Source organism: Camelina sativa, chromosome 11, assembly GCF_000633955.1.
Source record: "Camelina sativa cultivar DH55 chromosome 11, Cs, whole genome shotgun sequence".
Lineage (NCBI taxonomy): Eukaryota > Viridiplantae > Streptophyta > Magnoliopsida > Brassicales > Brassicaceae > Camelina > Camelina sativa.
In genome coordinates, this window is record NC_025695.1 from 45,114,893 (window position 1) to 45,130,904 (window position 16,012).

The window sequence follows — 16,012 nt, forward strand, 5'->3', positions numbered from 1 at the left end:
TTGCTTACAGGAGGATCTCTCAGCTCAAGTTAGGACTCTTAAAAAACGTGTTAAAGAGGCAGAGGAGGAACAATATCGAGTATGGAAACAATCTTCTGCCTTCCAAAATCTAATTTTCCTTTCTTCTTTTTTTCTAAAGATACCATAACCGATTGTTAATATAGGCTGAGGAAGATGCGGCATCTCTGAGAGCAGAGCTTAACTCGATACAACAGCAAGCAATGAGTACTTCATTTGTTGGAGGGTCGTCAATGGGAGTTTCCCCGGATCAGTTACCTTTATTAGAAAAGGAGATGGCTAACATAAAACTAGAATTGCAGGTTTGAATATTTTTGAAACAAATAATATGTTCCCCGAGAGAGTCTTTCTTTCTACTAGTATAACGTTCTTAATATACACAGAAAGAATCCATGTTGAGGCAGCAAGAACAACAGCGTGTAGCTGAAGAACAAAATCGAGTTGCTTCGTTAATGTCTGAAAAGCAGGAACTAGAACAAAAACTTTCAGTTTTATCCAGCAGTGCCTCAGGTAATATGCAATGCTATACAATTTTTCTTTTGTTCAAAGCAAATTGGTATTGCAGCTGTTACGATCATCAGGTGTTTGGATAAACTGAGTGACATGTAGATGCTTTTAAAGTCAATTCGGAAATTGTTTGTTGGATACATATCAATGACTTTTTCCATGCTATTTATTATGCAGAAGTATCAGAGTTAGGTCAAAAAGGATTTTCAGTGGTAAGAGATTGTTATTAACCCATTTTTGCCACTTGCCAGCATATTATTACTCTCCTTCAACGTTTTATGGAATCCCTTAGTTATAGCCTTATAGGTTTGATTGTTTTCATGTAGGAAGATAAAGAAAAACTCGAGAAGCAGTTGCATGATATGGCTGTTGCACTTGAAAGATTGGAGAGTAGTAGGCAAAAGCTTCTTATGGAGGTAATGCCGTAGCTCTTTGCAATTACTTTATATAATGGTCAAAAGGCTTAATTAGAGAAATTACTTTCATGCATGACTTTCAGATTGACAACCAATCAACTGAAATAGAGAAGCTTTTTGAGGAAAACTCGAACCTCTCTGCTTCCTATCAAGAATCAATCAATATATCAAATCAGTGGGAGAATCAAGTAAGAGTACCACTGAAACTTTAGAAACATTTTTTGTGGACTTCTATGTTGATTTTTAGCAAACCTTATATAGGTGAAAGAATGTCTGAAGCAAAATGTAGAACTCCGTGAAGTTCTGGACAAGTTAAGAACAGAACAAGCTGGTGCTATTTCACGAGTGTCTTCAGAAGTCCAGGCCAATGGGTCACATGGAACTGAAACACTGTCTCTCAAGGTTTTGGTCTTCACCAGCTCTCAAGTATTATAATAGAAGTTAACTTCAACTTAACTATTGTTTGTGTGATTAAAATTCCGCATTACCTTTTCTCAGGGCGAACTAGCGAAAGAACAGAGCAGAGCAGAATCGTTATCTGCTCAAGTTCTCCAACTTTCAGCTCAACTCCAGCAAACAACACAAGCATACAACGGGCTTGTTCGAGTGTAAGTTTCACACAGAAACTTCTTAAATCATTGGAGATTACATCGTCTATCTAATTCTCTTATCGCAATTTGTTGCAGCTATAAACCTGTGCTTAGAAACATTGAGAGCAGTCTAATCAAGCTGAAGCAAGATGGATCGGTTACAGTGGCACAGTGAACCGGGAAACAAGGGCACACTTCTGAGCAATGAATATATGTTGATACAACAAACGCCTATTTGGAACTCAAGGGACAAGTGAAACTAACATAATTTGGTTCGCTTTGTTTTATTGAAAGCTTTGATTTGATTTGGTAGGCTTGGTTATATTCGGTTTATTCGAATCTATACATTTTGGACAAATTATATTCGGTTTTTTTTTTTGAGATTCTTTATTTGAGCGCGAAATGATATCATCCTTGACGATGGCGATCAGCGGAGGGCCATCAGCTATCCGGCGTGATCCCGATTCAAACACTCTCAGACTATCACGGAGGAAAACATTAATCTCTTTACTACGAAACTGCAAAAACATTTCTCAAGTTCCATCGATTCACGCCATGATCATACGAACCTTCCATGACCAAGATGCTTTCGTTGTTTTCGAACTCATCCGAGTATGCTCCGCTCTCGATTCAATCGATTACGCCTGCGACGTGTTTCGTTACGTACCTAACCCTAATGTTTACCTATACACCGCAATGATTGACGGTTTTGTGTCATCTGGTCGTTCCGCTGATGGAGTCTCGTTGTATCGTAAAATGGTTCAAAGTTCGGTTTCGCCTGATAACTACGTGATCACTTCTGTTCTGAAAGCTTGTGGTCTGGAAGGTTGTAGGGAGATTCATGCCCAGGTTTTGAAGTTAGGGTTCGGGTCTAGTAGATCGGTGGGGCTAAAACTGATGGAACTTTATGGGAAATCTGGGGAATTGGTTGATGCTAAGAAGGTGTTCGATGAAATGCCTGAGAGAGATCAGGTTGCAGCAACAGTGATGATTAATTGTTATTCTGAACGTGGTTGTATTGAGGAGGCGTTAGAGCTGTTCCAAGATGTTAAGGTTAAAGATACGGTTTGTTGGACTGCGATGATTGATGGGTTGGTTAGAAACAGGGAGATGAACAAAGCATTGGAGCTTTTCAGGGGAATGCAGATGGAGGAGGGTGTTAGTCCTAATGAATTTACAGCTGTGTGTGTTTTATCTGCGTGCTCGGATTTGGGTGCGTTGGAGCTCGGGCGCTGGGTACATTCGTTTGTTGAGAATAGAAAGATGGAGCTTAGTAATTTCGTAGGCAATGCTTTGATCAACATGTACTCTAGGTGTGGTGATATCAATGAAGCAAAGCGGGTTTTTAGGGGAATGAGAGACAAAGATGTCATTTCATACAACACGATGATCTCTGGATTAGCAATGCATGGGGCTAGCTTTGAAGCTATCAATGAATTTCGAGATTTGGTGAACAGAGGATTTAGGCCGAATCAGGTGACCTTAGTTGCTCTTTTAAACGCATGTAGCCATGGAGGTTTGTTGGATATAGGGCTTGAAGTTTTCAATTCTATGTATAGAGTTTTTAATGTTGAACCGCAGATTGAGCATTATGGATGTATTGTTGATATTCTTGGTCGAGTGGGTAGACTAGAGGAGGCTTACAGATTCATAGAAAACATGCCGATAGAACCGGATCATATCATGTTAGGAGCTCTTTTGAGTGCTTGTAAGATCCATGGAAACATGGAACTTGGTGAAAAAATCGCCAAGAGATTACTCGAGTCTGACAATCCAGATTCTGGGACATACGTTCTCTTATCCAATATTTACGCTTCATCAGGGAGATGGAAAGAAACTACTGAAATCAGAGAAAGTATGAGAGAATCAGGGATTGAGAAGGAACCAGGATGCAGTACTATCGAAGTGGACAACCAGATGCATGAGTTTCTTGCGGGAGATACAGCACACCCTCATAAAGATGCAGTTTATCAGAGATTACAAGAACTGAATCAAATTCTTAGATTCAAAGAGAATGAAACTGATACGATAATTGGGGTTGCTGGACATCATTGATTTGTAATGACAGATACACATTGTTCTCAGGAAAGTATGTCTTTGTTCCTCAAAACTTTGTCTCTTCTTCTCTCTGTTTTTGATGAATGGTTTGAAGATACAAGAAAAGCAAAATTAGTAAAAAGCCAAAAGGAGTTTTAAGGCTGGATTGAGTAAGCCACGATTGGACTTCTGACGCTGTGACTCCCATCAGACCATACCAAAGACGAACTTACAAGACTTCCATCCTTCAGATTTTCACCAGAGATGGTCACAACAAACGATTTCTTCTCCTTCAGGAAACCGAAACTCAGTGTTTCTGGTTCTATGTTAATCCGAATCTCATGTCGAAGAGGAAGTACACTTGCCTTATACGTAGAGTTTGGGAGTCCAACATTAGTAACGGTTCTTCTAAACGTGACATTGAATGGATCACGAGGAGGCACAAAAGTAGTCATTGCTGGGTAATTCAGATCCTTGACTTCTGTTCTTTCCGAACAAGTGACGTCCTGTCTTGAGATTTTCGTGAGCGACCTTGAATCAAAACCCTCTGCACATAAATCTTCAGTCTCTACTTCATACACAAGTCCCGGGTCGCTTGCTTTGGTCGGGTTAATTTGGCCTGAACCATATGCAAATATACCATGACAGAAGAAAGTATTGTTTTTTGAAGTTTACTTGTTGTCATGATAGCGGATTTGATTGCCGAGGGAGACCAGTCGGGGTGAAAAGACTTGACATAAGCCGCTACACATGCTACATGAGGACAAGCTACCGGAGAAAATGCAGCCAAAATCTCTAATCCTGGTGCACTTACGTCAGGCTGCAAATAACATTGATGTGATTCCAAAAACATTTGCTTATAAAACAAGGCGAGCTAATGATCTTTGTACTGATTTCCCTTCAAGAGGTTCTGAATAGTGAAACTTGGCCCACGAGAAGAGGATGGAACATAAGGAGCTTCTCTATCAACTATCTCTTCGGTTCTCAATATCTCCGCTTGTGGGTGCCTGCAAATTTCACTCTTTTAACATTTCAAGACCGAACGATCGTTCAGATTCATCACTGCCCTTTGCTTACTCTGTAGATTGGATGTATGCTTGATAGTTTCGTAGTTCTTTAAGCTCAGAGAAGAGGCAGGTAATGGTAACACAAAGGCGATGTCTGGATACAAAGTGTTTAGAACAATGGCTCCAGTGGCTCCTGCTATGTGAGCCTCTCTGTTTCCTAGGAAGTCGTCACAGAGGACGATCTTCCCTTTGACCAGGTCTCTGTCCACACACCCTTCTAAGCAATAAGTGTCAATAGAAATGATCATTCTAAGCATCAGTGTGTTTTGATTCAATATTCTGATTGGAACGTGAAATAATTTAAGAAGAGATTTCTGACTCACCCGGCTTGGTCTTGGGGACAGTTTTTCGAAACGTTTTGGCCGTAAACGATCGGGAACTTTGTCTCACTGAGACTGAATGGATTAACTGATAGACCATGTTTAAAAAACAGAGTATCTTGCAACTGAAATGACTCTCATTTTGAGTTACAAAAACTCGAAGACAAGTTACCATTAATGCTTTTCCGTTACTAAGAACGACTCTGTCAATGAAACGCCGATCCGTAGCACTGACCGCGACGGTTATCACGGTGATACATTTGCCACTGAACCTTGTTCAGGCCCATTGTTTCCTGCTGAGTCGGCCGTGATTACCCCTCTAAACATTGCGTGAAACGAACCAATGGCTACAGAAGTGTTTAATAAAATGGAGACATAATCGGTTGAGATTGAGATTGAGATGACATCAACACCGTTGGCAATGGCGTCATCAAACACGGCCAGAATATTTACATCGCTGCAGCGGGCGGGATCTTTAAGACAGACTTTATAGGCGGCAATTCTCGCAGATGGAACTCCACCACGAGCCGTACCTTGAGCCAGGCCGTAAAAGCTGGCGCCTTGAACCGCATTACCAGCAGCTATTGACGCAGTGTGGGTTCCATGACCTTCATCGTCTCTTGCTGAGAGGGAAAATTTGTTGTAAAACCTAGCTCCGATGAGTTTGCTTGTATTACAAGAAAGTTAACACCAAAACGTTTAGCACTTACATTTAACATAGGTTTTATAACTTCATTAATAAGAGGTTAGAATATAATTTACTTGCTGCAAGTGAAGTTTAGGCCACCTTTACAAGAACCTTTTCATCTCTCTGGAGGAGGACCAAAACCTTTGTCGTTGAAGCTCTCAGATTCCGGCCAGATTCCGCTGTCGATCACTCCGACAATAACATCACTTTCTTTCACATTTTCTCGTTTTGCACTCTCACCAAATCCCACAAAGTCCCACGATCTTGTTGTCGTCAGTTCATGACTTTTGCTTGGAAACACAGATACTACCTCTTTCATATCTGTACATTCAATTCAATGGTTATATTATTTAGAAAAAAGATCTTACCAAAGTTTCTGACAAATTATTTTTGTTTGGTAAGAAATAATGATTTATGAAGTATACTCACTTTGAAGTTTCGGACTCTCGGCTTGAGATAGTTTGGCAGAAAATCCATTAAAACTCCTTTTATAGCTAATTATTAACAAATTTGATGCAGCACTGAAGAAAGGAAGAACCAGAGACAAAGAGAATACTGTAATAATCTTGATCCTCTTATAAAACATATGTAAACAGTTTCGAATTCGAATTATGACTAAAGGTTAAAATCTTACTTGATGCCAACAAGTTTTTGGAGTATACTGAGATGGTGAGATGAGGTGAGTACCCAAACTCAGGAAGTGCTCCCATATACACAATATAAACCTGCATACATGTATGTAAAGAGAGAGATAGAGGGAAGAGAGAGGTATTATAAGGTGTTTTGTTCATATGCGTATCTCACAAAAACAGATTAAAATCTTGAACTTACCTGTCTATTATCATTTGCAAACACATTTGTGGTGAAGATGAATGCTACATAAATTAACAAGAGAGATGTAGAAAGCTTAGCCATTTTGTGAAACTCTAAACGAGAGAGTCAAATTTGAGACTGTGATCAAGAGAGAGGACGAATGTGCGATATCATAGAGATCTTATGATCACAAGTATCATGGACAATATGGAATCTTATTAAAAAAATACATTTTCAAAGTCATATGTTTCATAAAAATTGAGAGAACTATGTACAATGAACTTAATTTAGTACATTTGGCTAACCCTTAATATTTGGTTTGGGTCTGTATTTTGCACAAACAGGTACAAAATTAAACCTTTACTAAATAGGCAAAAAAACAAATCCTACTAAGAAAGTTGATGAATGGTAGAAGTAATTATGATTTTTAATTACAGTCTAAAAGATATTGTTTTGTGCATTGTACTTTTGATTTTACACAGTAGAACTGTTTATTTTCTAACCAATCCTAATTTTGGTTGTTTTGATCAGATTTTTTTCCTATATAAAAACTAGACGAACACTAGGATCAGCAACATATGCGATTACAATGGACGACTTGAAAAATGAATACACTATGACATTTTTCCCCACAGCACAAGAATCATGTCTGGATGGAAGACTCTACTATACTTGCAGCATAAGTTTCAAACTTTCAATATTTTACCTTCACTATGAACTAAAACCAATGTCTAAATCCAAGTAAGATACAAGTTTCACTGAGATACGTACTTACGTCGGATTGTTTCCACCATCCGGTACGATATATTGTTTAAAATCTAAATGGTCATGACAACAATTTTGAACAGATACAAAAGTTCACTAAACTCGCATTAAGTTAAATCCCACAAGCTTGGTTTCAATTTGTCCGGATAAAAGAATCCGGACAACATTCTCCGTAAAGAAAGACGACCAAAATCGAAAATCGGCCTGAAACTTCTATCCGGCTGCAGGATCGTTTATGACTCCCAAAAAATCGTCTTTGATGGTACCCACGCAAAACTGCAAAACCAAAGACAAATATGCAAATTGATAAGATTAAAGCCAAAAAGCACACAACAGCTCAACAACTATAAGTTGCATAGAGTTATTGGAGATGGTGCATACAATCTCTGTGGCATCAACTCTTGTTCCGATAATCTTTAGTCTCACTTCACATTCCTTTTGAATTTTAACCTGCAAGAAGCATTAGAAGATTGAGTTTCTTTGAAGACAGAGAAACCACCAATATCACTGTTTTACAAAAGAAATAGAGAAAGAAACATACTGATCCATCTGATGTGGTATAATTAGGCATGTCTCCAGCTTGAAACTCCATATCATCCGGTATCAACTGCGATGATTTGAAAAGAGGAGAAGAAGAAGTAAGTATAAAACACACATAGAGCCAAAACTGAACTCGAGATCAAATTCATGATGTAAGATCATAAGCTTACATGTTTAGACACAAAAATCTGAACAGGGCCAGCTTCAGCGAAGAATCCCATCTGTGATATAAAAACATTAGGACAATCCAATGAGGTCTAGACTGATTTGCCATTAAAGACATTTAGGCTATATAAAAACTCTATTACATATATTTACCTTATTGACCAAAGTGACAACAGCTTCCAAAATCTCGCCTTTGAAAGGTCTGAAAACGACGCATTGGTATTTAACTGGAAAGGTGACAAAACCAGTCCCATCTCGGATCAAACCTTTTCCTATGCTCTCTATTCCTGTTATCGCCACTACAAACCCATGACGGCCACTGTCCAAAACAAACACAGGAAAGCATCAATATGACATTGCAAAGATGAATTGCACATCTTAAATCCAAAGCAAGGACAAAAAAGCCTAGAGGCCTCAAGAAATAGATGAAGCACCAAAAAAAAACTATACTAGAGAACAAAGTTATCGAATTCAGTATCAAATACAAGACAAGATACTAGATCTAAGTGAGCTGCGAGAGAATGAACTTCATACATTAATCCTAAGAAAGCTAAAGGCTTCAAACAAATCCCTTATATTGAATCTCAGGCAAAAGCTCAGAATTAGCTTAAAAGAACGATTTTTATTCGAATTGAATTCAATATAAGCTGCATAGAGGACTAAAACAGACGATTAACTCCAAAACCCTAACTGATTGAAACGAAAAAGAGCTTAGGGTTTCCAAAAAGATTCAATTTTTACTGAAGGGTGTCTATGTAAAACGAATCCGAATTAAGAGATTGAAGTAGTAAAAGGTTTCGATTAAAGGATCCAAAAGAGTTGATTTTTAGAAACGAGGAGTGGAATTGAGAAGAAAGAGAGAACCTGCAAGTGCCTTCGACATCTTTCATGAGTTTAGATACGAGGTTTTCACGAAGGTTTCGACCAAAGAATCGTGGATGTAATTGCATGTTTCGCTCCAATACTATGTGGAAGAACATCTTTATCTCTCTCTCTCTGTATCTCTCTTGTTAATTGTCTTATTGAGCAAAACTAGTTTGATGAGTTCGACCAGAAGAATAAGAATGACCAAAAACAACTCGCTCGCTGGTTATATAGAACAACAACCTGCCTCAGAGGTAGTTTTCTCTCAACCGTCGGATTCCAATAAAGCCTGAACGGCCCAGATTGTTTTATAGTATTTTTCCTTTTTCTTGTTGTTTTCCTTCAACTTATTAAATTTTGTTTTCCTTTTCCATACGTTTTAATAAATCTAATTATTGTTTTTAACGCAGTAAATTTTATAGTAAGTCTATATATATATATTTTGATACCTACCAAAAAAAAATATATATATATTTTGATTTTCGTATGTTGTAGTATTTTGTTAGTTAACAATATCTTTGTTTGTAAAAACATCCTTAACAAAATCGATCTTGTCTTTAATGAAATCATCTCTTATTATGATGGCCCTTCTTAAATAAAGAATAAAAGTGTTGTGTTTCTTGAATACTAGACAGAAACTTATACGAACACTTTCTTGTTTGAATCTTTAATTTATGGAGGATAATGTGACGGCGGAGGAGGATACGTCTTGATCGGAGGCGAATGGTACTGTACCGTTGGCGGAGGATATGTCTTGATCGGCGGTGGATACTGCACCGGTGGAGGATATGTCGTTGGCGGTTCCGGTGGATTCTGCACCGGTGGAGGATATGTTGTTGGTGGTTCCGGTGGAGGATGCGTCTCGATCGGCGGAGGATTCGTCTCGATGGGTGGTGGATACTGTTCTGGCGGAGGATTCGTCTCGACAGGGGGTTGTGGAGGTGGCCAAGATGGAACTTTAGGGTGCCATATAAACGGCGGCTTCTTCCAGGGCCAGTGAAACCAGTTAGAAACAGGGTCAGTAGAAGAAGCAGAGGAGGCCAAACAGAAACTAAAAATGCTTCCTTGTGTTACTAAGAAGACTGCCAGAGCTAAAGTAACTACAAGAGACTCCATTTTTTTGTTGTTGTTGTTGTGATTTACAAGAAGTTAAATAGAGAACTCAAGACTCTTTACTTACACATGACACGGTAGTGAAATTGCATTAGACCTCACAGTCACAGCTGGTTCTTAAACCACAATTCCAGGAAGTAAATTAGTGACAGAGAAGCTTTTGGATACATTCACTTTCATAGCTTTGACAGTTTCATATGGAACAAAAGGTTTTTTGACTTTTTAGTCAACTTTTATTCGCTTTTTAGTTCTATAGAATCTGTGCATTTGTGATGCGACAACCACAACAAAGAGGCTTTGAGTGATTTGTCCAAAAAAAGAAAGAAAGAGAGGCTTTGACTAGTGAGTGGTGTGACGAATCTAATAACAAAGGCTCTGATTAAGAGTTTGAAGACGAAATCTTTGGCTCGTATCAGAATCCATGAAACCGAAGATACCCTGAGTGTAAGTGTGTGTGGATACAGAACGTAGTACATATACACTGAGGAAATTGGTTGTTGAAAAGAATGAAAATTTGCAGACTTTTTTTTTACTGTCTATAGAGTCAGAGAAGAAGAAGAAGAAGATCATAAGAACATAAAAGTGTTTTTAGAAAAGAAATGGCAAGAGTTCAAATAAGATGATATAACATGTAAATTATGTTGTTGTTGTTTTTTGCCTTTGCATGCAAGGCCTCCGGACAAAGTCTCAGGGAGCTTCAAATGCCTCTCCAACTTGCTTTCATATCGCATTTTTCCTCTTCTTTCCCGCGAGGTTTTAACTGCAACATGCAAAAATGAAAGAATTATTCTATAAGTGATTGAATCTGAGATCCAAGCTCTGAGCTCATATTCACAAAGCTCAAAACTTTAGCAAACAAGGAAAACCACTTGTGTTTAAAACAATCAAATCTTTAACAATTTATGTATGCAGAAGATGAGCTAGTGTCATAATCTAAGCAATTTGAGAAGAACTGCTGAAATTGCAATCCGAAAATCTCAAACAGGAAGTGAAAGACTAAAGACTCAGCAAAAGTTAGTTAGTATATGGGACTTGAACTACCTCTTTTCTTCATAAGAACCGGGGCCTCCGATCCGCAGGCTTAAGAATTTGGAAGGAGCACATTAAACTTTCGTCAACACTCATCATAGCACCAGCATTGTCAAATTCACCACAGTAGTTGGGAGCAGAAAATATAGTCACAAGCTGTCTATCGGCAAAGAACTCATATCCATCCTCTACAACCTGCAAAGGTGGGAAAAGCAAGCTTCTATTAGAATCTCAGCCACATTTTATAGCGAAAATAGAAACATGAATATTGTGTAGACCAACCTGATGAGCACGACAGATGAGATCCATATCATTCTTTATTAAGAATTCCGCGACTTTGTCAGGACCAAACGTGTAAGAGACTCCACGGTCATTCATCCCCCAACCTTTGACATCTTTGCTTGGATCAGACCAAAGCAGATCACAGAGCAAACCAGAGTCTGGAACATCGGTTGGTCGCTTAATGTTCTTAATCTGTTCCACATTGGTCAAATCGGGAGAAAGACCACCGTGCATACATAGTATCTTATCGTCTATAACAGCAGCCACGGGGAGACAGTTAAAAGAATCCGTAAATACTTTCCAGAGTCTGACGCTGAATCGACGTTTACACTCATCATAGAATCCATAGATTCTGTTAATAGAAGCACATTCGTGGTTTCCTCGTAGAAGGAAAAAGTTCTCAGGGTACTTGATTTTGTAGGCGAGGAGAAGACAAATAGTCTCCAAACTCTGCTTCCCACGGTCCACGTAATCTCCTAAGAACAAATAGTTAGCTGTTGGTGGGAAGCCTCCATACTCAAACAGCCTCAATAGATCTGAATACTGTCCATGAATATCACCTGAAATAAAACCAAACAAAACCATTTTAAATTCAAGGGACAAATCAAACATACGAATACACCCAAAACAGATCATTTCTAAATCCTTCTAAAAACAGATTTTTTTCATCCTCCATAACAAAAACCATCCTAGGTTACATACATCAAATCAACGAAGAAACGTTGTAAACCTTTTTTAAACGAGGTCTCGTCTCAGCCAAAATTTTAGAGCAATCCAATGATCTTTAATGTGTCTTGTCTCTTTGAAACGAGATCAGCTGGCTGCAATCAGATGATGGATTAAACATCTCTATCTCTTCTTAGCTACTATTTCCACACAACTTGACCAAAACAAATCGCTGCCTAAAAACCAATTTCAAACCTACTCAAAGAAGGGACCAAAAAAAAAAGGACCTATCTTTTTTTTGTTTGGGAGCTGATCTAAGAACCTAGGAGCTCAGATCCCCAAAAAAAAAAGAGAGATTAGTTTAATTACCGCAGATCTTGATAGGAGCTTCGAGCTCAAGAAGGTTAGGCTGTTGAAGAAAAATCTCTCTAGAAACGAGGCAAAGCTGACGGATCTCAGACTCGTTGAGCATAACCTGTTTGGTTCCAGGCTTAGGGTTTCTGTAATCCAACAAACGACGAATGATATCATCGAGAACGGCAGGGTCCATGCTTCCCTGCCCTTGTTGCGACATTCCAATAGACGACGACCTCTCTCTCCACCAACGATCCAAACCCAACAACAATATCAAAAAAAGTTTCAATCTTTCAGATTATAATCGATCGCCCAAGAAGAGAAACTTATCAAAAGTTTTTCAAAAAATCATCTCTTTCGATCTTTGGACCAAAAAAAGTTTTCTCCTTTGTTTTCCCCAAATTTTTTATTTTGTTGTTATTTTTTCGTTTTTCTAACGAATTTTTTTTGTGATGGGTGAGTTTATCGAAGGTTAGTGGGTTTTTTTGTTTTTTGTTTTTTGTTTTTTTCTCCCTTTGGTTATTTATTTTATTTATTTCAAAATTAATTTGTAGAATAAATAATTAATAAGCTAATGCAACTCTCTTTGCAAATAATGTTATAATCATCATCTCTGTCCGTGTTCTTCCATTTCGGATGGATTTGCTTGTCCCCACTAATCTCACATCACTTATGAATTATTTTAGTGATTTTTTTATTTATAAATATATATATATTTGCATGTATTGTATATAATCTTCCTTTGTTTGATTCATTATGACTATATTTTCTTTGCCAATTCATCCTCATTTTTAAATCATAATACTATTGAAGTTTTGGATTTCTATTGAACATTTTATGTTAAAAATCTCCATTTATTGAAAATGATACTATTTTTTCACCCTAAATTGGAGATCGTTTTTTTTAAAAAAAAAATTGGTGTTTAACTTTACATGTATTTTAATTTTAACCATATTTTATCTTGTATTTTTTCGATAGCTTTGTTGTAAGAGTTTTAAATTTAGACTAAAATTAGACCAACATTTTACTCTTTACCGGCCAACGGCATGAGAGGTGTTTGGGGCAAAAATAGGAAAGCCGTAAGGTCTGATACGGCGTAGGAGTTTTTGAGTAGCTAAATGTCGTTTCCCCTTGATTTTAAATTTGTAACTAGGATTTATTAATTTTAATAATGTTTATCGTTGGTTTGTTATTCTCCAATCTCGATGAGCTTATTGTTTTCCGTCTTAGGTATTACAAGTTTCAACAATGATCTAAACCTTCTTTGATAATTGGAAAACTACTAATGTAAATCTACTCAATGTTAACAATGATTCATATTCATCAAGATGCACCATCAACCTAATCCGGAAATGGGATCAAGAATGAACAACTGTAAAGCAGAACTAACAACGGAACATACTAATTCAAGAGAGAAACACAAAGAAGAGAAGTTTAATAACAAGCTTTTCCTTCTTTTTTTTTTTCTTTCTGAACACAAAAGTCCATCAAAGATGGAACGACAAGAGTAAATGAAGAAAAATATCCTACATAGTCTTGCATCGTTGTTTGTTACATTTCATCAGCCAAAACTTAAAGAGAAAACAGAGAGAAGAAGAAGAAGAGAAAAAATAAGCAAGAGAAAGTTTCCAATTAAGTAGAGCAGCAACCTCTTTTGGCTGCTCCAGATGTGTCATCAACGTTAATCGTTGTTCCTTGCCCCGGAATCGCTGAATTAGCAGCTGCTGCTTCTTGAGCAGCCAAAGCTTTTTTGCTTATGATGTGGTAAATCTCTGTTAACACGGTTTGAAATGCTTTCTCAACATTTGTGGCTTCAAGAGCAGATGTCTCCAAGAAAGAGAGACCTTCCGTCTCAGCTAAATTTTGACCATCTTCCTCAGCAACTGATCTCAAGTGGTTTAGATCAGCTTTGTTTCCAGCCATCATGATCACAATGTTGGAATCCGCATGGTCTCTAAGTTCACGTAGCCACCTTAGGACATTGTCAAAGGTCTGTCTTTTGGTTATGTCATAAACAAGAAGCGCACCTACCGCACCCCTGTAGTAAGCGCTTGTGATAGCTCTGTACCGCTCTTGACCAGCAGTGTCCCATATCTGGGCCTTAACAGTCTTCCCTTCAACCTGTATATCCGTAAGAAAAATCACAACAAAAATTAACAACTGAAGAGATCTCATTCACAAAAATCATTAGTTAAACCCATAATAAACATCTTTCCCACATCAGCAGTATATGTTAATGTTTTAATGAGTTGACTTTGATGATATGGAAAAAAATAATTAATTAGGGACAAGTTGTGGGAAGAAGCTTTAGGTCCATTGGACTTTTCTCCAGCTATACCATCCACACAAAAGTATTTTCCCATGACTCATGGCCAGCACATCTAAGATTCTCTCTTGATATTAGCAAACAAAGTTTGATAAAACCAAATTCCAAAAAAGGTGAGAGAACAATACACCAAAATACTTCCAGTTTCCAAACGTTAATACTTAAAAAACTACTCAATTCTTAAGAAACCATAGAACCCTTTTCACTGTCTATTACCTAATATATAAGCATGTTCCTGAGACTAACCAAAAAGGATATGTAAAGGATGCAACTTTAAAAGAACAAAGAGTAAAAAATAAGAACACAACTGCATCAAATGAACTAACATTGACCTAGTGATGAGATCATGAAGAAGCTAACAAACCAAAAAGGCACAAATCTCAGGACTCAGATCACGTAACATATCAAAACCACATACATTATAGAGATCACGTGAAAAACGAAAATAGAGCTTGACAGGGACACACATGGCAAAAGATCACAGACGCACATAAGATACTTGTTCAAAATTCTCTGATACTGATACTGATACTACCACTTGTGATTATATAAACTACCCTTTGTGCTCATTCTCCCAAAAAGCAAAAAACAAAAGATTCAAAAAGCAAACTTAGAAATCATCACCTGAAGAGTTCTGGTGGCGAATTCAACACCAATGGTGGACTTAGATTCCAAGCAAAACTCATTCCTTGTGAATCTAGACAAGATGTTTGATTTGCCGACACCAGAATCACCGATCAACACGATCTTAAACAAATAATCATAATCCTGTTCTACCCTATGCGCCATATTTTTTCACCTCTTCTTCGATCGCACCCTCCTCCTATAAACACATACATATACCAAAAAAAAATAAAAAATCAAAAAGCGATCTTCATAAACAGCACACTTGTATATATCATCATCATCATCATCACAAAAGTGAACAGATCCAACAAAATTAAAAAACCCGAGCGAAATAAAGAACAGAACATACCTTTGTTTGTTTTATTCCCTGAAAATCAAAAATTTCAATATAACCCTTCTTCAGATCTGTTAAAAAAGGGTGAAACTTTTCTTCAAAGGAACACTCTTTGATTACGAAATTTATTTTTCAGCCAATTGAGGAAAAAATACAGAGGAACTGTGTTTAGGTTTCGTGTTAAAAAAAAATACGTATAATTGGTCCGTATAAATTACTATATAACTAGCTTTTTTTTTGAGTTGATACGGTGAAGAAACGACGTCGTATTAAAGAAAATGACAAGAATTGCTGAGGTGGATGGTTCATTGGGCAGGCTGACAAAAAGTAAGAGGATGTTTCTTTCAGGGGTAACTTAGGAATTTATGACTTAAATTGTTATCCCATACGGTAATCAGCCAATAAGTAAGAGCCACGTCATGAAAATAGTTTGAGAATTTCTGTAACCTAATTGATTTTTTTGTTTTTAAAGTAATAAATTTACATTCTGT

The 16,012-nt window shown here is 37.5% G+C and overlaps 6 protein-coding genes and 1 pseudogene across 6 annotated transcripts in view; 2 read left to right on the forward strand and 5 right to left on the reverse strand.

Annotated features, from left to right (window-relative positions):
* Nucleotides 1-1,907, forward strand: part of LOC104726491 (uncharacterized abhydrolase domain-containing protein DDB_G0269086-like) — a 3,633-nt gene extending 1,726 nt beyond the window's left edge. The window contains exons 8-15 of the mRNA XM_010445359.2: nt 165-320; nt 402-528; nt 703-737; nt 852-941; nt 1,025-1,129; nt 1,203-1,343; nt 1,440-1,549; nt 1,628-1,907. Coding sequence (XP_010443661.1) covers nt 165-320; nt 402-528; nt 703-737; nt 852-941; nt 1,025-1,129; nt 1,203-1,343; nt 1,440-1,549; nt 1,628-1,706 — 843 coding nt within the window. The 3' untranslated portion in view covers nt 1,707-1,907. The remainder of the gene's footprint in view (nt 1-164; nt 321-401; nt 529-702; nt 738-851; nt 942-1,024; nt 1,130-1,202; nt 1,344-1,439; nt 1,550-1,627) is intronic.
* On the forward strand, nt 1,915-3,712 carry LOC104726490 (putative pentatricopeptide repeat-containing protein At5g59200, chloroplastic). Its single transcript, XM_010445358.2, has one exon. The coding sequence runs from the start codon at nt 1,934-1,936 to the stop codon at nt 3,584-3,586; it is 1,653 nt and encodes a 550-aa protein (XP_010443660.1). The 5' UTR covers nt 1,915-1,933; the 3' UTR covers nt 3,587-3,712.
* On the reverse strand, nt 3,713-6,558 carry LOC104728987 (annotated as a pseudogene).
* LOC104726492 (DNA-directed RNA polymerase II subunit 7) lies at nt 7,139-9,009 on the reverse strand. Its single transcript, XM_010445360.2, has 6 exons — nt 8,791-9,009; nt 8,080-8,245; nt 7,932-7,982; nt 7,763-7,828; nt 7,603-7,671; nt 7,139-7,497 (listed from the first exon to the last, which is right to left on the reverse strand). Exons 1-6 carry the CDS (start codon nt 8,904-8,906, stop codon nt 7,435-7,437), a joined length of 531 nt encoding a protein of 176 aa, XP_010443662.1. The 5' UTR covers nt 8,907-9,009; the 3' UTR covers nt 7,139-7,434.
* Nucleotides 9,463-9,906, reverse strand: LOC104728988 (proline-rich extensin-like protein EPR1). Its single transcript, XM_010447893.1, has one exon. It carries the CDS (start codon nt 9,904-9,906, stop codon nt 9,463-9,465), a length of 444 nt encoding a protein of 147 aa, XP_010446195.1.
* On the reverse strand, nt 10,363-12,687 carry LOC104726493 (serine/threonine-protein phosphatase PP1 isozyme 2). The gene is made up of 4 exons (XM_010445361.2): nt 12,250-12,687; nt 11,215-11,774; nt 10,945-11,127; nt 10,363-10,663 (listed from the first exon to the last, which is right to left on the reverse strand). The coding sequence occupies exons 1-3, from the start codon at nt 12,452-12,454 to the stop codon at nt 10,954-10,956; spliced, it is 939 nt and encodes a 312-aa protein (XP_010443663.1). The 5' UTR covers nt 12,455-12,687; the 3' UTR covers nt 10,363-10,663; nt 10,945-10,953.
* Nucleotides 13,668-15,719, reverse strand: LOC104726494 (ras-related protein RABA2d). Its single transcript, XM_010445362.2, has 3 exons — nt 15,537-15,719; nt 15,185-15,383; nt 13,668-14,355 (listed from the first exon to the last, which is right to left on the reverse strand). Exons 2-3 carry the CDS (start codon nt 15,347-15,349, stop codon nt 13,867-13,869), a joined length of 654 nt encoding a protein of 217 aa, XP_010443664.1. The 5' UTR covers nt 15,350-15,383; nt 15,537-15,719; the 3' UTR covers nt 13,668-13,866.